Source organism: Triturus cristatus, chromosome 7, assembly GCF_964204655.1.
Source record: "Triturus cristatus chromosome 7, aTriCri1.1, whole genome shotgun sequence".
Taxonomy (NCBI): Eukaryota; Metazoa; Chordata; class Amphibia; order Caudata; family Salamandridae; genus Triturus; species Triturus cristatus.
The window spans coordinates 271350449-271376474 of NC_140590.1; the positions used below are offsets into that span (position 1 = coordinate 271350449).

The window sequence follows — 26026 nt, forward strand, 5'->3', positions numbered from 1 at the left end:
CATGTGACTTAAAAACAACGACAAAGCTCGTCTCTGAGTGAACAAAATCTACTGAGAATTGGAGTTCCAAGACTGGCGCTTTGCAAAAGTGTGTTGACCTGCCTGTCCTGTTTAGGCCTTCTCATCTTTGTTATTTGAATTAATATCGGTATGACACTCTGGCATTTTGCTTATTACTGATTCTATGTTTCTTTTCTCCCCTCCCTGTCTTTTTACCTCTGTATTTCTGCATGTCTCTATTACACTTTCTACTGTTCTGCTGTTTCTTCAATAATTTACGCCTTTTGCTCACCATCTTCCTTCTCCCTACTGCTCACTCCTCTTTTGCTTTTACTACTTGTTTTGCAACATTCTTCTTTCTCTCTGCCTGCCCTTTCTGCATGCATCTGTTTTCTGCTATACACCCACTTCTCCTGCTTCTATACCGCCTCCTCACAGCTGATGATCCAAGACTCCATACCTATGTGCTCTGCCCAGTTCGAGCACATGTTTAATACAACACGCATCCCTGGAATCAACACAGGTAGGAGCTTTCCTGTGAACTAATAGGTAGACTGACCACCACGATCACTCCATAACCCTGAATCTTTCACAGTTCTGAATGAACAGTTCATAGCTTTCCACTACTTGCACTAACCTTTTCAGCTCTGTAGGAAAACCGGACACCTACCTAATCTATGCACCATCTTTTACAACTTTTTCAATAACATAAATGGAGTACCTCTCTTAGGTTAACCTTTCCTACAATCTTGGAGACTGGTCTGGTATCCACTCCTGGTACCTACCATCACAACATTTTAGAACCACCACAGGATTCGTTTAGTTCCCAGCATTCACCTTACTGCCATGAAGGAAATGTACCAAGACCTTTCACACTCTGCATTAACCTTCACTGCCATGCATGAACAATCAAGAGCTGTTCTCTCCCTTCATTAACCTTTACTACCTTGTAGATACACTTTTTGAAATCCCATTTAGTGCATCACCTGTTGCAGTTCTGCATGAACATTCCATTGTTTTCCACTACCTATATTAATCTTCACAAACCTTCCAACACTCAACTACTTGACATGAACATCACACCAGATACATTGCTTTTAAGTCACCAAAAAGGGTCTTGGACCACATAGCTCCTTCCTATAGCTTCCGTTTACCTCATCTTTGTCCTTGCCTAATTATCACCAAGTGGGAATTATCCATGATAACCTTTTGTCTTCTGCAGTGATTCTATACTAATTGGTGATTTGCTCTGCATGATGGCAATGCTATGGGTTCTGTCACTAAGTAGAACAATTTGCTAGCTGTGTACATGCGGGGAGAGTGAGAGGAAGTAAGGCAATGAGCCAAAGCACTTCTACATCTTGGGCTCATCTTCACATTCATACACATTAGAATAGCTCCATGTATGTGTAGAATCACTTGACATGTTAATATACATATACAATTGTCTTTTGTTTATAAACAAGCTGTTAGAAAAAGCATGCCTATTGAAGACAGGATTTTCTGATTTTGTAAGAATTCAATTAGAATTGTATTTTAAAACGATAAAACACATTTATTCAAATACCACTTTTTTCCCCATACCCAAGAAAGAAAAACAAAACAAATCACAGACTGGTGCATTTCTCCAGCCTGTGATCTTCTTGTTCTGTACATTCAAGCATTCAAATATGTGAAACCTACCAATGTTGGAGAATCAAGTAGCTCCTATGCCCAAAAATGCATATTAGTATTAGTTACACAATTACTTTTTCTTTAGTGCAAGGATCTCTCAACTTAGCTGTGCCTTTTTAGGAGTAGACTTCAAGGCTCTAGTTGCTGGTCTGTTAAGATCATACTCTGCTTTGAGACCAGTGATACTAGAAAGCACTCTGTCAGAAGAGAAAGAACATGCTGTCAGTATCACCAGGACAGGTGATCTGCAACAGAGTTCCAAAATGCCAACCCTCTGCCTCCTCTGGAAGATTACCTCCCTCCATCTCAGCTGTCGTAGCCTAAAGAGAAGCCCATCTACTGCCCTTACCTGCGCCTCCATCTCAAGGTGACATTGGGCCAAGGTCACTCAACCTCAAGAATGATAAACTAGAAACTTAAAATCTCGTAAAGATCTCCTCATAAGCACATACAAGGTCAGGATTTGTCATAAGCATGTACTTATGGTGGATACCAGGGGCAGAGGAAATCGGCATTTTGCAGTTCTGTAAAAAATCCCCAGTAACTGGAAGGCAGTGACTCTCATTTTGTCTCCAACTGCCAACCCAGTGGAGAAAACGTATCAAACTACCGTTCAGAGTGACTGAATAGGAGAAAAAAAAAGACAAACGGGTACTTGTGTTGATCAAATATTGTACAGAGTGGCTGCTAGCTCACATTTCGAAGTTCCAGAGTAGCATTCGACCCATCATAACTTTTCATCCGCCACATACTGGAACCATTAAGTACATAATTTGATCAAGAAAAGGGCTTTAGAGAGAATGCGGAGGCAGTCAGGAAACAACTTGCTCTAATTTATAGCAAAACAAAGAGATGCTAACTAGTACGTCACCCATATTAGATGTCAAAAACCCAAACAAATGGATCAGGAATGAAGAAGCCTGGATTATTGCACTACTCAAAATTTTCCACCTGTTAGAGCCGTGGGATTGGATGTGCGACATAGATTTGCACATACCATCCATCAAGAATCACAGGAAACCTCTTTGCTTCAAGATCTGCAATCATTACTTCAAGTACAAAGTTCTCCTCAATGATGTGTTTGTAGTAGGAGATGGTAAAAGGAAAATAGTGTATCCATATTTAGATGACTAGTTAAAAAAAAATCCTTTTTTGTTCCAGGAGACGTAAGATTTATACAAAGCCGTAGAAGTTGTACGTGTTCTCTGCCTTGAAATTAACTACCAAAAACTTAAAACCATCACAATCCAATTGATCCTAAATGTAAACTTCATTAAATAACAGTAGTTCACCTTACAGGCCTTTAGAAGACGTAGGCAGACTAATTAAGCATATCTTTTGGAGTACAGCAAGTATACAGCCTGGTAAACTAGAAATACCTTTAATCTTGTTGAATCTCACACAATACAACCAGGCAGATCTCCTGTCTTGGTCTCCGTAGCTGTATGCCTTTTCATAATCTCATCATCCCAAAGTCCAATTCTACATTTAGCCCCTTAATAAACGTCTGAAATATAATTTTGTAGGTAAAGATAGAAAATCAAAATGGCTATTTGTAAGTCATGAGGCTGTTTGTAATGGTCCAGCCTTCTCAAAATAATCCACAGCTCTATTTATGTTCAGACCAAAAGTAGCAAATTAAAAGATCTTTCAAAGTAACTAGTAGACATCTGTCTGGTTGTTATGTCTTTACACATACATTTTGAATAGAGAAAAGAGAAACTGAGAAGAGAGTAATGCAGGTTGATCCAAATATGGTTAGTACACCATCTCAGATATGAACATATTTTCATAACAGTAAAGTTTTTATATTTTTACCAAACACAGAGAGAGACTTGAACAGTGGCTTAATGGTATTGAGTTAATTGTTTTGGCTGAAACAGCTGGAAAAGACCAATTTGAAGATTGCATGGTTCAGACTTTTAGTCTTCAGCTGTATGAATCTTTGGTTCCGGGTTTCCTGAAATCCCTGAATGCAGAGGCAGGCTGGCCTGCGAAGGGCAAGTATGAGAGTCTAGAGTCTTGTAGGTCTTCAGGATAGTTTAAAATAGATTCTTGCATTCAGTGAAAGCCTATGAATGTCCTTGAGGGTTGTGGTAATGTGCTCAAATACTTCTGAATTACTAGTTTTAGAAGAGCCAGGCTAGGTGTGAGACTGCTAACAGTTGGTTATTTTTTAAGATGCCCTGTAACACAACCATATCTTGAACAGCAGTACGAAAGACATTTAGGTTGAGAAGCAGTTTTGTTTCATTAGAAATAATTAGAGACTGCAGCATGTACTTAACATGCACATGTTCGGATAGGAGGGGTTTAACATAAATCTTGGGGATTTTACCTTTGTTACGAGATGTTGTTTTCAAGATTAGCTTGCCATGACAGGTTCCACTTGGTAGTGTGTTTTGGTGTAATGAGTCAGTGGTTAGTCTTATTCGGGTTGAACATCAAGTTCAGTGACAACAAAGAATGTATCGGATTACAATGTAGTTTGATATCTCCAACATAACTGGGTTTCATCCACATACTGATAGATGTTATCACTGTGTCCTCCAACTGGAGACCCAGCTGCTCTGTGTACAGATTTAAAATAATATGTGCTAGAGTGGATCCTTTAAGGAACAGTATGTGTGTTTCGCATATCTTTATTAGTTTGTCCATGTTGTGTCAAAATGGAATGTCCCAGACGAGAACCATGAGAATCATGAGTATTCCGTGATCATCCATATCTGAAACAGTGGAGAGATTCAGAGATATGTGCTAGCAGGAGTCCCACCATCCACTGTGCAGAATGTCTCCCCCATTATCCTAAGTGTTGCCAGTTTCAAGGCAGTATTCCTTGAGGGAGCCCGATTGGTAGGGAGCGAGGAAGCAGAAGCATCCACATCCTTGTTATTGATCGGATGCATTGTTATGAATTTCTGAAAGCGTGTTCTTGGAAGGGGGCCGTAAGACATGGGATGTAAGTTGGTCATGAAGTTAAAGTTTTTTGATGTCTAAGATGAGTCCGTGTTAACCAATTTTGAAAAAGTCAGAAATCAAGGATAATATTGGCTAAAGTAGTGCAATCCTGCTTGTTCAAAAAAAAAAATCAACCAACCCCTTTGGCTAAACAAAGAGGCAAAGCATCCACTGCTACCCTTATTGCAATGCCCCTGTCTCTGAAAGTTCCAATCCTAGCTGCTGGCATGCCCATGCCATGCTTAAACATTACTGCATTGATTCCAAAGTGAATGAATACCTTTATAGTCTAGGGCTCGCTGTGGAGGATTAGAATACCTTGATTTTCTCTGTTTTTCCTGGTTTACTTAACTTCAGAGTAGAAGAATGTGCTTGCATATCTATTTGTTTATTCATATCAAGAAGAACCCTGTAAAAAAGGAAAGTTACCTCCAATTTAATGCAGTTCTCCATCATGGTTATTACATTTAAACAGAGAAGTTGGACTAAATTCCTTATTGAAGCAGTTCACAATTCCCATATGTAGTTTAGTATCCAAGTGTGACAATTCCCTGTTTTGTTTTCACATTTTTAAGAGAAGAATCCAAGTGGGGTTTCAGATAATTGTGTTTTATGGTTTACAATTTGAATTTAATTGGCTATTTCTTAAAAAAGAAAAAGTTTGAAATAACTAATTCTTGTAAGCATATTTTCAAAAATTAACATATCTATTAACATGTTTAGGTTCCCAATGTATGAGAAGTTATTCTGCTGTTTATGAATCCAAAGAGATGCTGTTAATTGGGAACTAGCAAAACTTCAAAATAACGTATCCTTAGTGTTCAGTAGTGCCAAGATTCCACTGTGAGGAAAATAAAGAGGTTCCTTAGAACAAACCATACCTGTGCAGTCCACTGTGGGATTGAAGATAAATTTGGTTGGTTCAGTAAAGAGGTAAACTGAGAGCAGCAAGACTACTGCTTAAGTGCAGGTAAAATACTGCTCTGCTGCAAATAGTGTAATTTCACGTCCCTGACTCACAAAAGGTAGTACATATGCTTTGGTATGAAACTTTCATTTAGAACATAACATACGAGCACTCAGTCTCATATTTTATTTATAGTTACAAAGCTCCCATTTGGAGCTTGGAATTCCAGCTTTACAGAATTCCTGCATTCTCTCGATCCAAAATGTAATTCTGTTCTAAGTTCCTTCATACATTTTTTTAACAATGTGATTGTTTTGATGCTAGTGAACTAATTCTTGACTGTGGATTCAACATATGAAGTGTGAGTTTGACGTACTAGGTGAAAGCTCCTCCACATGCTGTTTCATAGGCCTAGCTGTTCAACAATGATATCTGGCTTATGGCATTCAGTGACATTTCTGCCTACATGGCAAGGGAGTTGAGGGAGCAGCCTGTTCAAAATACTTTGCAGTATCAGGTCGGCTAGGCATAAGGTGATGGTGGGTTCTATTCTGAAGAGTTCTGAATAAGGCTAGTCCTAAAAGCACAGTGACTGTGAGAAACTAGTCGCTGTTTAGGCTCTCATTTCCCTAACTATGTGCAACAGTACATCTGGGAGTACATTCTTACTTTGAGGAAATGTATGTGTGGGGTCACAGCTGATGTACTGTCCCGCTGCATTTGTTCCTTTCTTGACTTGGTCTTCCTCTGTAGATGTCATTCAACATTACACAGACAGTGAACATATTGTGGTGTATCACCGAGGACGCTACTTTCGGGTCTGGGTCTATGTAGGCGGACGTCTCCTGAAGCCTCGCGAGCTGGAGGTACAATTCCAGCGCATCCTTGATGACGAGAGCCCCCCGCAACCAGGGGAAGAGAAGCTGGCAGCCTTGACAGCTGGAGACAGGTGAGAGGAGATCCCAGGTCACTGCATTAGAAGGATCTGTAGTATGTTTCATGTTACATTTTCTAGATCTTTGCTCTTCAAATTTTGAAAACCTGCCTAATAATTCATAACAGGTTCACAAGAACCTGCTTGTGTCACACTGATCTTCCACTTGAATCTGGACCGAATATACTTTTCCTTTTAAATGCATCTATGTAGATTTTGATTCTATGAAGAATTATCAGTCTTCAGGTGAAGTCCTAGAACCTTTTATGAACCTTAAGTTTTTGATTGTAAGTGATTGGTAAAGCGCCACACATCTTCGGAGAGCTTAGTTATGCAAAGAACATGCTATCATATGAAATTTTTCCATTAACATTTCCAGCAATGCTATGCACCTGGAATTCTCTCCAGAGCTCTTAGGCTAGACAGCATTCAACTGACTTTGTGTTATTTATACTTTTTTAATCTTTTGTATAAGGCGATTTAGAGTCTGCCAAAACCTTTATCACCACACCATCACATTTTATCATGTAGGAGTGCACTACTTTGCTACTTTCCTCCTTGACTGCCTCTTCCCCTGGTAGCATTAACTTTTGTTTTTCATTCAACCAACTACTACTCTGTTAATATTTCACTCTCAATTTGATTGGAACACAACTTGGTGAAATGATCTTATTGGCCAAGCACCCTACATACTTTTCTATTTTTTGTATTCCTTATCATTTGGAGACAACTCACACGCAAACATCTGTAACACTTCGCTTTGAAAACCCATGCCATAGCATTTTATGCATTGTTACACTCTCCTTTCCGGTCTCTCCCCACCTTCTGTTTAACTCCCTTTTTTTGCCGCCAACAACTGCACATAATACATGTTCATCTCAACTCCATGATCTATTGTAATAGGTTACAAGACAGCCACAAACTCATGTACCTTGAGATTACATATTTCCGTGCCTGCAGATCCCTTACGTATTAATCATTGGCATAGCCGCAGACAGGAAAGAAATTGAAAGAAAAACTGAGCTTCTGATGATCTCTTGATACTTAAGTTCCCCGCCCATGCAGACATCTCATCACATCAGCCAATGCAAAGTATACTGACACTATGAGTGGCCTACTACCAGCTCTCCTAAAAAAAGTGAAACCGCTTCTCCAGAAACAACTTGTACTCTGGCAACTAGATAGTGGTAAGGCCCTGCTCCGTGGCCTCCCAGACTCCACACTGGCACCCCGTAATGGCATCCTACAGTCCTCAGCATATCTCATCACCTTTTCTGCTTGCTCAGCCTGTATTTTTCACCTTTTACTTTACCCTATATTTCTGCTGGCTTTCGAACTCTGTGCACTTTACCCCTGTGAATCCATGGTAAAGTGTCTGTGTTCCCCCTTTAAACTGGGTATATATTCCAAATTGATATATTTAACTTACCTATAAGTCACAAGTATATAATATAGAATGTACCCAGGGCCTGTAAGTTTAATGTCACCACTGGGCACCTATTGTGTCATTTCATTTTAGTGACAGTGTAGAACATGTTTTCAGGCCTGCCAGTGTGGTCTGACTATAACAGAGTAAAGAATCAAAAAGGAGTGGATCCCTGAGACCGTGAGGGATTTTGATAAGAAATATGTAGGACTCTAAAAGCCATTTTCTACCTTTGCTATGTCTTTGGCCATCGGCATAGTCATGGTTGATAACATAATCATCGGGTCTTGCTGGCCTCCACCAGGAGGTGATCCCGAGGAAATAGTTGGGATCTGCTTTGTAAAGGAGGGTAGGGACCAGACCAGAGGCTACAAGCTGCACCTCAAGAGGGCAGGCTACGCATCTCTCCCACCACCCTATGCGGAACATTTAGTGAATTAAAAAGCTGAGCGCAAATGCAATCTCACTTGTTGGAATGAATATAACCGGCTGAATAATCCGGTCCAGGAGATAGTGTTCCACCTGACATGAGTAATGTACAAAAAAACAAGGGGGGGGGGGATTATCCTTTCCCCCTAAAGTTGATCCTGACGAAAGCCATCGACCCGGCAGGGGCGCATGTCAGCTGAACCATGTACACCATTTTTTTAACCTTTTTGTAATGATGTGAAAGACAAATTACAGGTCCTATTTTTCACATTCACCTTTGTTTTTAACCTTACCCTTATCATCGTTATGAATACATCTAATCCTATGATAAAGAGGTAATAATTTGTATTCACTTTTTTACAAAGTAGATCCCAGTTATTTCCTCTGGTTCACCTCCTGGTGGATGCCAACAAGGCCCGATGATGATGCTATCAACCATGGCTGTTGAGGGTCCTACATTTCTTATCAAGATCCCTCGAGGCCTCAGGGCTCCACTCCTTTTTGATTCTTTGGAATATATTCGGAAGCGGAGTGGGACCCCAGTCTGCTTCTAATTCCCTCTCCTGATAAATTGTTGATGTAACAGAGTAAAACCTTGCATTTCGACCTGTTAAAATAAACCCTTTTGATGGGTCAAAGCTGGGCCCGGCTTAAAGTACAATCTCTTGAAGGTCGAGTCTGAGGGCCAATCTGCTGCATTTAGGATATCCTCCAGCCGCGCTCCCTGAGAAGCCTTAGATGCCATTGCCCCCCGAACCGAGTGAGTACCAGACCGGGAGATATCGATCCCTGCTTCTTGCATAACCCAGCGGACTACCTGTTAGATTCAGAGCTCTCACCTCCGAAACCCTGCAACAAGAAATCAAGGATAAGAGGTTTGCCAACTTCGCCAACATCTGTTTGCGAGATAGGTATTTATTAGATGGCCATGAACTAAACGAATTCAAAACTCTGTTCACATCCCATGGGAAACAGTATCGGGGCTTATGGGGAACAGACAACCTGATACCTCTTAAGAGTTTGCATACCAGCGGATGTTCCCCCCCCTACTGGATGGCCGTCCACTGGAGTGTATCCGGCCAAGATGGCCGATCTGAATGTATTAATCGACCTATAGGCTAATCCCTCTGCCAACAAAGAGGCCAAAAGGTTTGGAATGTGGACAGCGTTGGCCCCCATCGGATCCACCTGTTGTCAACCCCTCCAACGAGACCAGGCGGAGCGGTACCCTTATTGGTGCTTTCGGCCCAAGACTTTGCAAGCAATGAGACCGCATCTGCTGAAAAGCTCGGCACTTTCCAGCGTCCCCTTAATCCACTAGGCCATTAGTTGAAGTGCGCCCGTGAGAAGCAGGCGATGGGGATTCCTGTGGGGGTCCCGAAGGAAATCCTGGGACTGAAGTAGACGGATTGGAAAATCCCAAGAAGGTTCCATCAGAACTGGAAACCAAGCTTGCAATCTCCAAATTGTGGTAATCACCACTAGATCTGCCTGTTGCCCTCGCCCGGGTAGGGCCGCCAGCTGCAATACCTCTGGACGTCCAGCCGGGAGGCACAGAGGTTGTTCGAGAAGGGGCCCAACGGGTTTGAAGGTCCTCGAATGCTATCAGATGTAGTTTCCAGAGCCTAGCTTCCTGCCAATGACGTGAGTGCCAGTCTGCCACTTGATTGGAGACGCCAGGAAGGTGCTCCGCCGAAGGTGAGATCTGGTTAGCCAGCCAGTATCCCTAGAGATCGCGGGCCAGATCCAATATGGCTTTGGACTTCGTCCAGCCGAGGTGATTGACATAGCTGACCGCCGCCGCCTTCCATCTTGAGAAGGAGGCAGCATTGGGCCTTGTCCTTGGTCCAGCATCTCTCCGCAAAGGACCCCCACATTAATTCCAGGCAGTTTTGGGCCTTGTCCTTGGTCCAGCATTTCTCCGCAAAGGACCCCCACATTAATTCCAGGCAGTTTGTGAAGGTCCAGTTCCATGGAGGATCATTTTACTCTGGAAGAGACAGCCCTGCAGCTAACACCCCAGCCTGAACCGCTGGCATCTGACTCGATCACCATATAGGGTTGGAACCGAAAATGGCCCGACCGTTCCACTCTTCCATATGAGATATCCACAACCGCAGTTCGGTTTTCTCCTCCGAGAGTGGAACAAACTGGGAAAAGGTGAGGCCTTTTGCGCAAGTGGAAGCACTTGAGACGTTGAAACGCCCGGTAATGAAGGGGGCCCGGAAATATGGCATGTATTGATGACAATGGGAGGCCCACCACCCTGGCTAAATGGCATAGGGCTATTGTGGGCTTGGACAATGTGCGTTTGAGTTGTCTGATTTATGATAGCTTGCGGGCGGGAAGGCTTAGGTTCGCCCTGACTGAATTCACCATGAACCCGAAAATTAAATCCTCTGAGAGGGGATGAGACTTGATTTTGATTCTTTGATCACAAAACCCAGGGACTCTAGCAGATTCACTGTCTGTTGCTGTTGAGAAAGCAGAAGCTGAGGGCATTGGTTCATGATGAGGATGTCATCTAAGTAAACTATCAGTCTGTCACCACCCGATCTCAAGTGCTCCACGACGGGCTTCATCACCTTGGTGAAACACCACAGAGCGGAGGATAGACCAAAAGGGAGGGAGGTGAATTTGAATATCTGGGACCTCTACTGGAACGGAAGGAAGGGTCTGTGTAGGGGAAATATGGGGATAGTGATGTAAACATCTGAGGTCCAGGCGGACCAACCAGTCTTGACCCTGGAGAAGGTCTCTGAGGAGGTGGATTTTTTCCATCTGGAAGTGGCAATAAACCAGCCACTCTTTGAACTCTTTGAGATTGATTGCTGGACGATGACCCCCGTCCCGCTTCTGCACCAGGAATAGGTTGCTGAGGAATCCTCTGGGATGAATGGTAAAGGGCACAATCGTCCCTTCGACAAAAGATTGAAAATCTCCCCATCTATCAGTCGCATCTGCTCTGGAGGGAAAGTAAGGGGTCTGGGGTGGGATGCCTGGGTGGGATAATCAAAGAACTCTATTTGGAAACCCTCTACTGTCTGTAGGACCCAAGCATCTGATGTTAAGGAGGACCAATTGTGAGAGAATAATTACTGTCGGCCCCCTAATTTTATTCGCACTGACCTCTGAACACTCGCCTTGTTGGGAGTTGTAAGACCCATTGCCTCTTGCTCTACCACCTCTGTGGTGCGGTTATGACCTTGTGGGATAGATGTTCCCAAACTTAGTCGGGTCCGGCCACTGTCCTCTGCGGGATTCCACAGCCATATAGGGAGCTTGGTTGTAAGCCCCCTGCCATGACCGGCTGTGCCAATAAAACACAAGGGGTAAAGATAAGCTTTGTTGACGCTTGAGCGTGGTCGAGGGAGTTAAATGTATTTACAAATGTTCTAAATCCTTGACGGAAGGGGTCCCCAAAAAGGTTGCCCTCCGCTATGGGTCAGTTCGCCCAGCTTAGGGTCTATCTTTATTAAAGGAGTTCTGTGGAAATCGTGGCATTTGCGTTCCCCAAGAAAATGACTGCCCTCTACGCCCAGCTAGAAAGCTCCTCTGGAGAGATTAACGTGCCTGAGGTTTACCCCCCTCCACCATATGCAGAATCTTTGCCAAAGGCCCAGCGGTGTCCAACAACTTGTCCTGGCATGCCCGCCAGGACCGATCAATACCTTTCTTTGGGTCCAGAATAAACTTAGCCAAGAAGGTAGCCATGTTAGCATACACTTCTGGCGTGAGGGAGACATTCCCCTCCAATGCCAGCCTTGGGCACTCTGCGCAGAGACAGCTACCTCTTTGTCAAGCGGTTTGTGCAGCCTGGCTGCCTTATAAGCCGCCACCTTAGGGGCAGGAGCCCATTCTGCTGGCCGTGGGTGCAGAAGATCGTCTGGGCTCAGCATATTATTACCTGGATTCTGTGACTGGTCCTGCCGCTGCCGTGAGCCAGGGTCTGCCTGAATCCCCATCCGAGTTCTGGGGGGGACTTGTCTGGATCCCCCATGGGCGAGGTATCACGTTCCCAAGAGGGTCCCCACCCCCCTCCCCCGATCTCCCAAGGGGCGAGTGGGACTAGGAGGAGCCTGAAGTCCATATAGGCTTTTTTCAGGCATGCGAACGCATCAATATCTACCCCTGCCTCCTCAATGCTTTTGCGTTTGGGGTCTGCGGCAGTTGTGGAGGGTTGCCCTGGAGTTAGGGGATTTGGGGCCCCTGAAAGGTCTTCCCTCTGCCTGAGGGTTTTTTGGCACTGGGCCTTGAGTTGGAGGATTTTCTTTTCCAATGGCACAACCACCTGGGAAACCGCCTTGAAAATAGAGGTATCCATCACTTGGCAGAAGTGATAGTCTATGGGGAGGTAAGTAACCTCCTCCTCATAGTAGTTATCAAAGTCCTCCATGCTATAGTTTAGTTAGGACTGCGGAGGATGGGTGATAATGGAGGGGAATTCCCCTGTAATAGACTTCCCAAAGGGTTAATGAAGAAGGCTCAGGGCTTGGGACCAACATCCCCCCCCCCCCCCACCCCCCCTGCTTCTATTGTGGGTCTCGATTGTCTGGGCTAGTCACTCTAGCAAGGCTGATCTTACCCAATACCACAGGTGTTTTTGCTCCGGGCAAGGACTCCCACATTCGATTAATTGTGCCAAAGAAAGCGTATCTGTATCCTCCCACGAGTTAGGGTAGCAGCCGTGCACGTCTCTCTGCGCCAGCCTCACATGGGGTAAAGATGCGCTTTAGCACATGAAGGAAAACACGCGGTTCCTCTAGCAGCCGTAGGGCCGCACCACAGGGAGAGCCGGCAGGCAGTATCAGCGGTCGTGAAAGACGCGAGAAATGCTCCAGTGGCCGTTACATGGTAAACCGCAATAAAACCATCAGAAACGTGCTGATAGAATAAACAAAGGCAAGCACTATGCACAACATAAGTATGCGCGTTGGAAATATACAGACATGAATGCCGTTTACAGCAATATATAACAGCATGACATGAGGGAAAAAGGAAAACACTTAGCTTGATGCTGCTGGAACAAAGAAGAAAGAAGTGGATAGGGCGTCCTCGGGAGAAGTTGTTGGAAGACCCATTTCCTGATTGGACATTATTGTTGAAGTTTTCTCTTTCCATTTCCTGAAGTCTCATGGGAAATGTAGTTTTGTTATGGTTATGAACTACTAATGGCTGCTTGATAAATAAAGTGGAGAAAGACCAGCCTAACCTGCGCCACCAGTCCTGACATAGAATTCAGATTTGGCCTCAACCTTGCATTGTTGGAGTTTTCCTTAACCCCTTCGGTGCTCATGACGGAACGGTTCCGTCATGAGCCACGGTTGAGCTGTGCTCATGACGGAACCGTTCCGTCATGACCACGCCCGCGCAAGATTCCGTCAGCACAGCGGCGGAATTTGCGCAGCATGGAAGGGGTTAATAAATGAAAAGACCAACATATTTAGCAGAATACCAGAAACCCCAATACGTAAATTCTGTAAGAGAAAAAACAAACTGCCTTTTTTCCATGCCTCTGCTGATGAGTCGTCAACATCTGTTGACAGCCTCTATCAACGTAGTTATTACGTGTTTGTAGTTTGTATTTGCATAGCACAGTAATTACCCTAAAATATCTAGGAGGTTTCAAACCTCTGGGAAGATTATCTACATACAAAAAGGAATCCATTAAACTACTGGAAAGAGTGCATATGGTAAGCTATTCTATAACTTGGATGGGGCAACAGAAAATGTCTCCCCAATCAGAGGGGTACGGCAGAATCTTGGAATTAAAGTCAAACAAGCCTTTTCATAACTCAGATGGCACTTTGGTTTGTACATCAAGAATGTTCTTGACAACTTGTTCTGTTCTCTGCTGTAGAATGCTTTATGGTTAAGTGATTTAAAATAATCCCCTGCTTAACTGGGAGTCAGTGCAGCTTAACTAATACCAATAAATGAACTGGAGTAAAAAATGTTCAAGTGATAAATAAGTCTAGCTGTTGATTTTTGCGCATGTTATAATTTCTTTCGCGGTTTTGCAGGAAGACCAAGGTAAATGTTGTTGCAGTAATCCACTCTTGATGGTATATTACAATAAAAAAGTGAATTCTTTGTTACAGAAGTTTAAAGATGAATAACTGGTATATGCAACTTGTTACCATCACATTTACTGGCTCAGTCATAGTAAGTTGTTTGGTATATTTGACCCTTAGGTTTCACATTTTGAACTAAGGTCGACTTTTCTCCGAACAACTTTGGCAAAAAACAAAAATCTTATATCAAGGGCTCAATTGAGTTGATTCCTAATCATCCATGCTTCAACCCTTTGGAGGCAGTTACAGATATTGCCTGATTTCATTTTCAAATCCCTCTCAATTTTCAAAATAATTTGGGCATACATCAGGACTGATGATTCGTGTGCAGAAATCAGTGCTGCTGAAGGGGTAGTATAAAGATAAAACAGTAGTGAATGTCAGCAGAACTTCTCAGGACTACACCGTAGGTTGGGAATGACCAGAGTTGAAGTATACGTATATCCACCTATTTTGCAAATTAAACTTCGAAAAAAGGTTGCTAGGACAGATTGCGCTTTAAAAAAAATAAAAATCTGCCACAGTTCCTATATTCAGAGAAGTGTTAATATCTAGTTTACAGATTGGATCAGCAATTGTCACCTTGCTGAAACAGCATCTGCTCCTGAACCTGTTGGGTTACTCTTCTTAATTAGAGTGTGGCATTGGTCCTCAGTCAGCAGTGAAAAATGGGAGAATAGTGGGGATACCATTGCAGTTGTCTTTGCAAACCTATTCTATTGAGTGAAATTTATCAACCTTTATAATTTCTGAACATAAACTTAAAACACGCAAGATGGAATGTAATCAAGCCGTTGCCATATTTCGACTATGTGACTGGTAAGTTCAATATTTGATGTGCGTTATATAGTTGGTCAAAAAAAAAATTCGGAGCATATGTTTGTAGATACACATGCTGTGCATATTCCTGTCACCTAGTGTTGGGCTCAGACATTTGCAACTTGTTTTCCTTCGAAGAATTCTTTCGAGTCACAAAGTATTGTGGCTCCTCCTCTCCGTGATACTGTGCATGGTCATCCACCCCATTGTTAGGTTGTTTTTCTCTGCTATTTGGCTTGGACGGGTTTTGCTATAGCTCTGGTTGTCATCGCCTTTTTGAAGCCTAACGACCACCAAGCCGAAACGATTCTTTGAAGAAGACCTCACTAACTCAATAGCAACAGAAGGGGAGTCAATCAATCAATCAGGGGGTTTATATAGCGTGCTACTCACCCGTGGGGGTCTCAAGGCGCTGTAGTCACCGGATCCGAGCCACAAAGCATCTGCCTTGTGTTGGGCCCAATCATCTTCCACTCCTGGCCAGCGAATGTGCCATCGGGGAGATAGATCGGACTCCATTCCAAAAGTGCCCTCAATGCAATGCAAAATATCCTCACAACGACCACCCTCAAGTCTGTATCCTGAGTAGAGCAAAAAAGACTGTTCAGCATGTCTGCAGTTTAATTTAAAAAATACTCTGAGGTATCAAAGAGATCGCCTTACTTACAAGATTGAGATGGAAGCCCGAGGCAATGTTTTCAGGAGAGGAGGAACCAGTTGGCACCGAGGAAAATTAGGAAGGCGTGCTTTTATTGAGTCTGCATTATTTTGTCTCAGAAGACCGACTTCAAAATTGAGGAGAGCAAGGCAGAACAGCCGTTAGCGTCCTTCAGCGCCCACGATATCGGCGCAAGAAAGGGATCTGGTGCAAGAATGGAGGCTACACTAAGGGTTGTGAGTACTCTGGGCAGTTGTGTCCAAACACGCCTTTTAAGGTTGAAGGAGGTGCGAGAGCCACTTCCTATTGGGTGGAAGGGTGGGGCGAGGTAGCAGGGTAGCCCTGTGGCTACACAGCACACGTGTCTTGGTACTCTACAATCAGCTGGTTCTGGTCACCAAGAGAGGGCTCCAAGACAAAGCGCACCATAAGCTCCAACACACGCTTTGGCGTTGAAATCCTTTGTGCCAAAAACTCCAGCACTGAAAAAGGTACAGATGGATGAACACAAGGAACCGTCTGCATCAAGTGGCAAGTAGATGCTGCAAAAATAATCTGCTGGGGAACAGGAAGGTCCAATCCTTGAAAAATTACAGGACCAAGTTCAAAGGATAATCGTTATTGATCTCCCAGACTGGAAAACTCACCACCTCATCAAAGATGAGGCTGAAGTTGGCGGAGCCTACGTATTGCTTCCAAAACAGAAACTTGTGGCACAAAAAAGGCACCAGTCTACCACCATCTAAGACTCATTCACAACATTCTCTACATTATTCACTACCTCCACTACAATCTCCCAGAGTGTCTGCACACTTGTAGTCAGACACAGGCAGTCAAAACCCATACTCTCCTGCAGAGTACTTCGGGAGCCAATATACCTTTCCCATATTCATGGCAACCCTTGGGAGGATTATGATGTCGAAGACGATACTGACCTAGAACCTGCACCTATTAAGCCATCCCCACCTGATTGCACTACAGACTACTGTATTTTAATCCAACGGGCAGCAGCGTATTATAAAGTACACATGCATAGAACGCCGAAGTTTGATTTTTTTGGTATAGTCTTTATCCAAGACAGAAAGGTCAGTTCAGTTCTTACCTGTGATAAAGTCTATGCTGAAACCAGCTGCAGTGATCTTCAAAGACCCAGTGAAGGCAAGAGTGCTTACTCCACAAGTGGAGAGAAAGTATAAACCATCCTCCCTCGGACCCACTGCTCATACGTGGGCACTCTTTGTCCCTAACTCATTAGTCGTTGCAACTTCTCGAAAAAGGGCTGCAGCTCAGGCAACAGGAGGTGCCCCGCCTTCTGATAAAGAAGGTAAATGCATTGATGCTGCAAGCAAAAGGGTGGTTATAGGAAATGACAATCCCTGGAGGTTTGCTAAGTCCCTGGGCTTACTCTCTCAGTACAACAGAGCCCACTGCAATGAGATAGAGGATCTCCTACAACATATCCCAGAGGAGCGTTAAAAAAGAGGTGAGGAATTAGTGAGTTAGGCTAGACCATGGGTACTCACAAACTTTCTCTCGGGGGCCCAAATTAGTCTGGTTTGTGGCTGAGGGCCGCACAGATGGGCCTGCAGGTGGGGGAAAGGGTGGAGTAAAAAGAAATCACCACCTTTTCACAACATTATTAGACATTATTTTATACTACTTAGTATTAATAGTTCTGGAAATCTCTTCCCAAGGAACCTCTCCCCAAAGATACACAACACATACTTTGTAAACATTTGTAACAATATTAGTACTTCACAGGGGCTTTCTGGGAACAGCTTTTTTGTCTCCTGGGGTGACAATAGTTAAGGCATCTATGTCAAATTCAGCAGGCAACCGATTAAAGAGGCTTACGTGCAAAGACATAATGCATTCGTGTTACGGAGACCAAGAAAATAATTGAGAAAACATCGTAAATAGGGAGGCAGTAAGCAGAGCAAAAGGAGAGAGATAGGTAAGAGGGAAAAAGATGATGAGAAAAGATAGAAAGAATGGAGCTAAAAAGCAGAAATGACACTTGGGAAAAGGCAAAAAGAAAGGGTAGAAGTGAGAAAATGTGAAAGGAAGGAAGAAGGGTAAAAGAAGAAAGGAAGAAATGGGGCAAGCATGAATGAAACTATGGATGAATGGATTGATGGATGGAAGGAAGGGTATTAGACTGGTGGATGAATGAGTGAAAGGACGGCTAAATGTGCATAGAATGGGGAAAGGATGAATGGAAGTGTGAACTGATAGAAAAATGGAGAAGTGTAAGGATGCATGAAAGGAGGGTGGGTGGAACAATTCTTGGAAAGGTCGCTTTTCTCACTGTCAGTAGAGGTTTAGTTATAAGTAGGGGTGCGTTAATTTTCTGGCTACTTATTTGCAAACACCGATAACAACGTTAACTTGTGAAAGTGTTGCATCAGTTCCCCTCTTTGATCATAAGTTTGAGTTCTCCATATTATATATCAGTGTAAGGGACCATTATAACCAGTAGTATTTTTTCATAAATGCACGAGCTGGGCAGGTATAAATTTGGCACCGATGGTGGAGAAAGGGCTATTGAAACCACACCAGAGAGAATGGCTGAATGGGTGCCCCATCTAGCAAGGAGGCAGTTAAAACAGGACGAAGGGATAATGTGCAGAGAGAGAAGATGCACCGAGGCCGCCTCCCTCTTCCCTTTACGGTCTTACAGACACCGATTACACCGGTAATGCTAGGAATATGCTTGGGTTTCCTTCCACTCAGTACAATTCTCTTCAGATCACCAATGAGTCATCCCCTCTGCCTCCAGCTTTAAAATATCTTCTCATCCCAAGATCGTTAACCGTTTACGTCTCCCAGGAATGCTTCAGGTGGTTTCAGAGACGGTTACTACCCAAGAGGTCTCTAGAAATTGTTGTTTTTTCATCCCTGGACTTTGCACCATGACTCGGAGACTCTACCCCTGTCACTGCACATCAAATCCTTTGCCACTGTGCCCCCTGTGACCATTTGACCCAAACCTGTACCAAATACAGAGGTTCTCGGTAAACCGAGGAGGGCCGCTAGAGCATGCACAGTGAAGCTCTATCACGCATGCTCCAGCTTCCCCCTTTTGTATTTACTGGCCCTCTTGTAAAACACTAGTACGAGTACATTGACTGAAAAGATCTGCGGGCCGCCAAGGAAGGTCCGGCGGCCCGTGGGCCGTACTATGAGTACCAGGGGGCTAGACGAATATCTAATGCACCAATTAGGTGTGGGCTAGAGCCTGCTAACACCTCTGGGATTATAAACTCTGTTATCATTTTATGTAGACATGCATGGCTGCATATTTCAGGATTCAAGCCAGAGGTACAGCAGTACATACTTAACATTCCGTTTGATGGTGAGCATTTATTCAGAAAGATAGTGAGACAGAAAAGCCCATCGGAGCATTGCAGACTATTTTATTTTATTTGTCGGATTTGTAATGCGAATGGCTGCCTCAGCAACGGGGCGTCCCAGTGCAACAAAAGACTAGAGATTGTAAAGGTTGAAGGGGGTGTAGGCCGGGAAAAGCCAGGTCTTTATGGCTTTGCGAAAGGCAAGATGATTCTGAATCCCTCTGATGGAGGCAGGAAGTGATTTCCATAGTCTGGCCGCAAGCACTCTAAAAGAGCGGCCACCAGCTCTGGCTCTTAAGAATCGTGGAATACACGCCAGCCCGTGGTCAGCGGAGCGTAAAGAATGCCGAGGAACATAAAAGGCTAGTAGATCCGCCAGCCCCGGTGGTGCATGCGGAGTTAAGATCCTGTGAGCAACAAATAGTGTCTTGAACTGAACTCTTTTTTTTCCACTGGCAACCAATGGAGTTTAGGTAGGAATTTAGACACAGAACAGGATTTTGGGAGTGCCAAGAGAATACGGGCTGCTGTGTTCTGTTTTCTCTGCAAACGTCGGGTACTGGACTTATTGGCACCTAAATAAAAAGAGTTGCCGTAGTCCAATCTAGACAAGATTGTAGCCTGAACAATGGTCTGTCGAATTTTCGAATCGAAGAAGCCAAGTAGAGGTTTTAATCCTCGCAAGAGCCCAAAACTGGTCCCTGCTACTGATTTTGATTGGGTCTCAAAGGAGAGACCGCTGTCAATCCAGACACCAAGATTCTTAACTGCCTCTTTAGGCGAGGGTGCGGGTTTTAGTCGATCTGGCCAATATAGCTCAGACCACATATCATGGTCCCTCCCGAACAGCAGAATTTCAGACTTACTGGCATTTAGCTGTAGATAGTTTGAAGCCATCCAGTCCGCAATCACCAGCAAATCCTCCTTAAATTTCACAAGGTTGTGGTTACATTTCTTTGAAAAGGCGATAACCAATTGGGTGTCGTCAGTGTACGACACCAACAACAACCCTCTACTTTTAGCCACCACTGCTAGGGGCTGAACATATATGTTAAAAAGTAAGGGGCTCAGAATTGAGCCTTGTCGCACCCCCCTGTTGCAGGGCATACTCCCGAGAGCGGAAAGGAGGCACCAGGACCTGGAAAGATCTACCCTACAGAAAGGAATGCAACCAGGCCAGGGCTGACCCCCTAATTCCTATTTCTTGAAGGCGATTTAAAAGTATCACGTGGGAAACCGTGTCGAAGGTGGCACTTAAGTCCAAAAGGACCAAGGCTGCAGAGTTTCCGACATCAAGGTTACCACGGATTTCTTCCGTCACTGCCAACAGATCTGATTCGGTACTGTGGCGAGACCTGAAACCGTTTTGAGAGGAGTCTAGGATATAATTTCTCTCAATAAACTCAGTAAGGATGGTATTTACATGAGATTCTACCGTCTTAGCAAGAAAGGGCAACTAAGATATAGGACGATAGTTACCCAACTCGGATGGATCCAGGGACGGTTTCTTCAGAAGAGGTATGACTTTGGCGTGCTTCCTCGCAGATGGTACGGACGCAGAAGATAGATTGACCAAATCCCTGCTCACTGGCGCAATAAGAGTATGAAACTGACGAAAGTGAGCAGGTATCAAAGTGTCGGCTGGAGAGCCTGATTTAATTTTCAGACAGAGGGACTAAAAATCAGAGAAAGACAGTAAGGGAAAAAACGAGAGAACACTGACCCCAGTGGGTCTAATGTTGCCGTGCCTTTCCATGAGATCCGTGGTGCCAATGGCTGGGGGAGACTCATATATGTTCTCCACCTTGTTCACAAAATAACGGGTCAAGTCATCACACTGAAGATTTTAGATGATATTGGAGTACACCTTAAGCCCAGAGCTCTTCATGACCTTGAGCAGGGAGAAGATAGTTTTAGAGGGGTTATTACTCGCCGAGATTTTTCCAGCTATAAACTCTGCCCTGGCTCTCCGGGCTAGTTTATGATAGAGCTTAATGGATGCCCTGTATTTATCTTTTGCTTCCGCATCATAAGTGTGCTTCCAGACGCGCTCCAGTTGTTTGCAGTGTTTTTTTAGCTTTAATCAGCGAGTCACTAAACCAAGGATTAGATTGCCCTCTCTTTTTTGCACTCAATTTAGCAGGGATGTAGCTGTCTAAAGCTAGCGTCAACCAATTTTGGAATTGTGAATTTGCTTCCTCGATGTCAGGTGGTAACTGGGGCTTATTGCTTAACAGTACATCTAAGAAATAATTAATGTCTAAATTCAAAACCGGTCTTCCTAGCCACCGCAAGGAAAAAGAAATGAGAAAATGGTCTGTCCAGACCATGGGAATCGGTGACGCAACCTGTAAGGAACCCAAGTTGGAAAATATAGGGCCCAATAAGTGGCCTGCAACGTGTGTACTCTTAGGAACACATTGAGCCAGCTGACAAGCCTCTAAATCTGCCAGAAAACTGGCAATCTCGGAATTGCCAACATTATCTAAATGTAAATTGTCACCTAAGATCGTAAAGTTCGCTGCTTTACTCGTAAAGAGAGTAACTTTATTCAGCAATTCTTCCCTGAATACTTTAGACGGCCCAGAAGGCCGATAGATAAGAAGGCCAGTTACCGTAAGGTTGTGGTTTAACGTTATTTTGAAAAGGGCGCTTTCGCAATCTGGGATGTCCTCCTTAATAAAACTGCAGTGATAAGACTCCTTAAAAATTACTGCAATGCCACCCCCTCTGCTTCCCGAACTATTAACTTGATTCATGATAAAACCTTGCGGAAGAGCCAGCCATGACTCCGCGACAGAGTCCAGCGTAAGCCACGTCTCCGTTAAGAATAAAACATCTGGTTTCTCATCCATTAATAGGTCAAAGATCTCACTGTGGTGCTTCACAAGAGACCGACAATTGACACTAAGAAACTTAAACTCGGTAAGATCAGGTGGGAGTGGGTCTGACTCTTCTATTTGGAGTTGGAAAGAGCAATGCTGGCACTTAGAGGAGCCAGCCAGGGGAACCTGAATCAAATTACGGCATTTTTTATCCAGCGACGTCAGCTCGGTGCGAGAATACCTGATTGGGGCGGTTGTAAGTTGGGCAGGGGGTCTGGCGGCGTCCCGGCGTGGACGGGCGCAGACGGGCTTGCCTTAGGCGCGCCTGCTGCGCGGTCGCGCCAGCGCCTCTGACTACTGCTGACTTTGCCCCCCACACAGCAGCCTACAAGTAACACAGAGCAGCAAAAGTAAGTCAAATTGCTGGAGCAGATTAAAATAGTTAGACGATTTAAGCAAAGTAAAATAAGTTCATGTGGACGAAAATACTATTAAAAAAACGGCAATTAAGTGTACAAATCCACTTCAGCCATGTTGTAGGCCCCAAGGAACTAACAATGCCAAAGCATCCACCTCCGAACAGGGACAGTCTTAGCAAAGGCAACAACAATCCTATCTGCTACAAGGTGGTAGAGGCTACAGTAGAGGGGCCTATAAAGACGATGGAACTAAGGAAATGAGTCGAGGTACACCTGCAAAGGGCGCCTCAATCAGCAAACAATGACTTCCTCACTATGCTCCCTCATTCAACACCCGTCGGGCAGACTTCAAGGGTTATTGGCAGAGGATAACTTCTGACTAATGATTGCTGTCAGTCATCAAGCATAGTTACTGTCTCGTACTCGCATCAATCCCACCAAACATGACTCCACGCAGACACCCTTGCACCTACTATTGGAAGAGATAAAAGCACTCCTTGCAAAGGGGGCTATCGAGTCCGTTCCAAAACAACATGAAGGCAGAGGGATGGACCCTGTACTTATTTATTCCAAAGAAAGACTAACCACTAAGGCCAATCTTAGACTTCAGGCCTCTCAACAGAAACAGCTACTACTTTAACACAGCGCTTTTCCATATGTGGCTCTTCCTGAAGAAGGTGTGGTTTCACACCGAAATGCGCGTAGAAGAGTGTTCAGTACGTTGTCTATACCAAGAAACAATTCAATAGAGAACATTGTCGTTTATACATTGAGATTTTAGTTGTATATATTTCATGAATTTTATTTGTATGTCAGATGTTACATGTTTACACTATTGTGTATATGTATTTTGTGGTTTGTTATTGTCTCAAATTTGTATTGTATAATGTAGATATTGTACATTCTGATTGTATTTATATTAGGAGTGTTGTGGCTTTTCTCTTTACTTCTTATTTCAAATTTTTTTTTATTTGATTGTCTATCACGACTTGTATACTTAATCAATTGACAGTCTCCCTATAGACTGATTCTGTAATTAATTTATATATTGAAAGAAATAAGTAATAAACAATGAATAAAAAATATTCTAAATATTACTAATTTCATGTTCACATATGGCCTTTATTATGCAATGAAAACAATAGTGGTTGCCAAGGGGTATTTTATTACGTTGCTGATTTGTTCCCTGCCCTTGGAACCCTGATCTATTACCAGAGGGTCCCATTTCTTTATACTCTCAACAGATGTACACTGTCAAAACATTTTCATATGGTCACACCACAGCTTGTCATACCACTCTTTAGGAAGGTGACTTCATGGCTGCTCTCGACCTAGAGAATACATACTTCACATTCCCATCAATCCTGCTCATTCCATTATCTGGGCTTTGTGGTAAGAGGACGCCATAACCGATTCAAAGTTCTACCTTTTGGGGTCATTACAGCTCCAAGGGTATTCACAAAATGCCTAGCTAGTAGTAGTCACACTTCTAAGGAGACAGAGCATTCATGTTTTCCCTTATCTAGATGACTAGCTGACAAAGGATTCAGACAAACCCAAGTTTATAGAGTATACACAAGCCTCAATCCATCTCTTCCACAGGCTAGGATTTACAATAAACGTGATAACATATTACCTAGAACTACTTCTGGTTCACCATGGAGTGATTCTCAGTTTGATTGCGGCGAAGACTCCCCCAATCCACATAAGGTTCTGAACTTCCAGAACCAACTGGCACTTTTTCAGCCACATTGTCACCTGACAGCCAAGACGGAAATGCGTCCCCTAGGTATGATAGTGTCCTGCATAGCCATTGTCTTGAATGACAGAATGCATAGGCACCCATTAGTGCCAGGAGTGTTTTGCGTCCCAGTGGTCTCAAGTTGAGGACAATTTACAGGATCTAGTATTGATTTAGTCCAGGATCTATCACTCTGCATTGGTGGAATAAGAACAACGTGTTGCAGGGCAGGCCTTTTATGATTCCTACAACACAAGGAACCATCACTACAGACTTATAACTCACAGGTTGGGGGCGCACGTGATGGACATGCCGGTACAAGGGTTGTTGACTGCTCTGCAAAAGACCCTTCTTATCAACTTTATTGGAACTACTAGAAAAGCAACTAGCGCCAAGTCTTTCATCGAATATTCATCACAAAGTAGTTCTCATGAAGACATGACAGCCATGTATTAAGTACAGAAACAGTGGGTGGGTTGGGGGGGGGAGGGGTACTTGCTTCAGCTGTCCCAGCTAGAACACTTTATGGGATTGGGGTATTCACCATCACATTCACCTCTTGGCAGTGGATTTCCCAGTCTTGGACAACAACTTTGCAGACCGTATACAAAAATGTACTTCAAGCATCTGCACAAACCAATGATTAGCCACCCTCTAAGGCGAACTGCTATACAGTACACACACACATGAACTAATGGATCGTGTTACCCTGTATGCATCTATTTGTTGCATGTTGTGCTGTAGATTTACATGTGCCCACCCACTTCCCTGGAAGTCCTTGGTTGTCGTAGATGCTGTTATTACTGTATACACTTGCAATCTGTGGTCAGCATCTTGAACTATTTCAAACTGCTCTAATTTATGCACCTGATGCACGACAAACAATCTAACACTGGATTTAATGACCATGCGCATTACCACGGAGAGAAGGAGTCACAATACTTCAAGATTTGAAGGACTTCTTAGAAGAAAGACAAGTTACAGATGTCCAAGCCCAACACTAGCTAGCAGGAGTATGCACAGCATTTGAATCTACAGCACTACATGCTGCAAATATTTACTTACAGGGTTAGTAACATAATACTTATGTATGCAAGACATTTTGACTATTAAGCTATCAATTGATTTTCTCTTAGAGAATACACATGCTCATGTAATATGGTATGTTTCATATAGCTACCCCAATATAGGCTCAGGTAATCGCCTAACCTTTCACCTATATTCTCCCCTACCATTACACTGCATAACGGTTTTAGTACTGACCTTTTACCTAGTTATGGTAATGCCTAAATGACATGAGGTTTTCTCTGAAAACTAGCCTCATTCATTATGCATGAAGATTCTTGGAATCACAGCAGGACACCACTGCATCACTCGTTCAAAAATGAGAATAGACAGACAGATAATGGATGCTGTCCTTGCTTCACGCAAAAACAGCCCAGCCTTACCTAAAGGCTTTCCACTCAAATACTCCTACAAGTTAGATGCAAACATTCCATATTCTCAAATTCCAGGAGTGGGGGATAGAGTAATACCTGAATTGCGACATCTGCCAGCAGATGAAGGGTTTCACCGTGGCGCTTTCAGCGCAGAGTCCTTGACGAATTTCAGACAGACCTCTCGCGTGTGTCTATTTGGACCACTGCGGCCCCCTACAATCGTATGGGGCTTACAAGTACATCTTGGTGGCAGTGGATTCATGCTCAAGATTCCTATGGGTATGGCCTCAGTGATCGGCTGGCGCTCAAACTGTAATAAAAGATTTGCGAGTCTTTATAGGGACATGCGCAGTTGGCACATTACATTCTG

General features: G+C 43.7%; 1 protein-coding gene across 8 annotated transcripts in view; it reads left to right on the forward strand.

The window, feature by feature from the left end:
• LOC146809390 (carnitine O-palmitoyltransferase 1, liver isoform-like) overlaps positions 1 to 26026 on the forward strand; it is a 406858-nt gene that overhangs the window by 195910 nt on the left and 184922 nt on the right. For 7 of the 8 annotated variants that reach the window (XM_085616202.1, XM_085616204.1, XM_085616208.1 and 4 more), the window contains one exon: positions 6293 to 6488. In XM_085616202.1, the coding sequence (XP_085472328.1) occupies positions 6293 to 6488 (196 nt within the window). Of the gene's footprint in view, positions 1 to 438; positions 524 to 6292; positions 6489 to 26026 lie in introns of all 8 variants that reach the window. The other variant, XM_085616209.1, reaches the window with a different exon arrangement.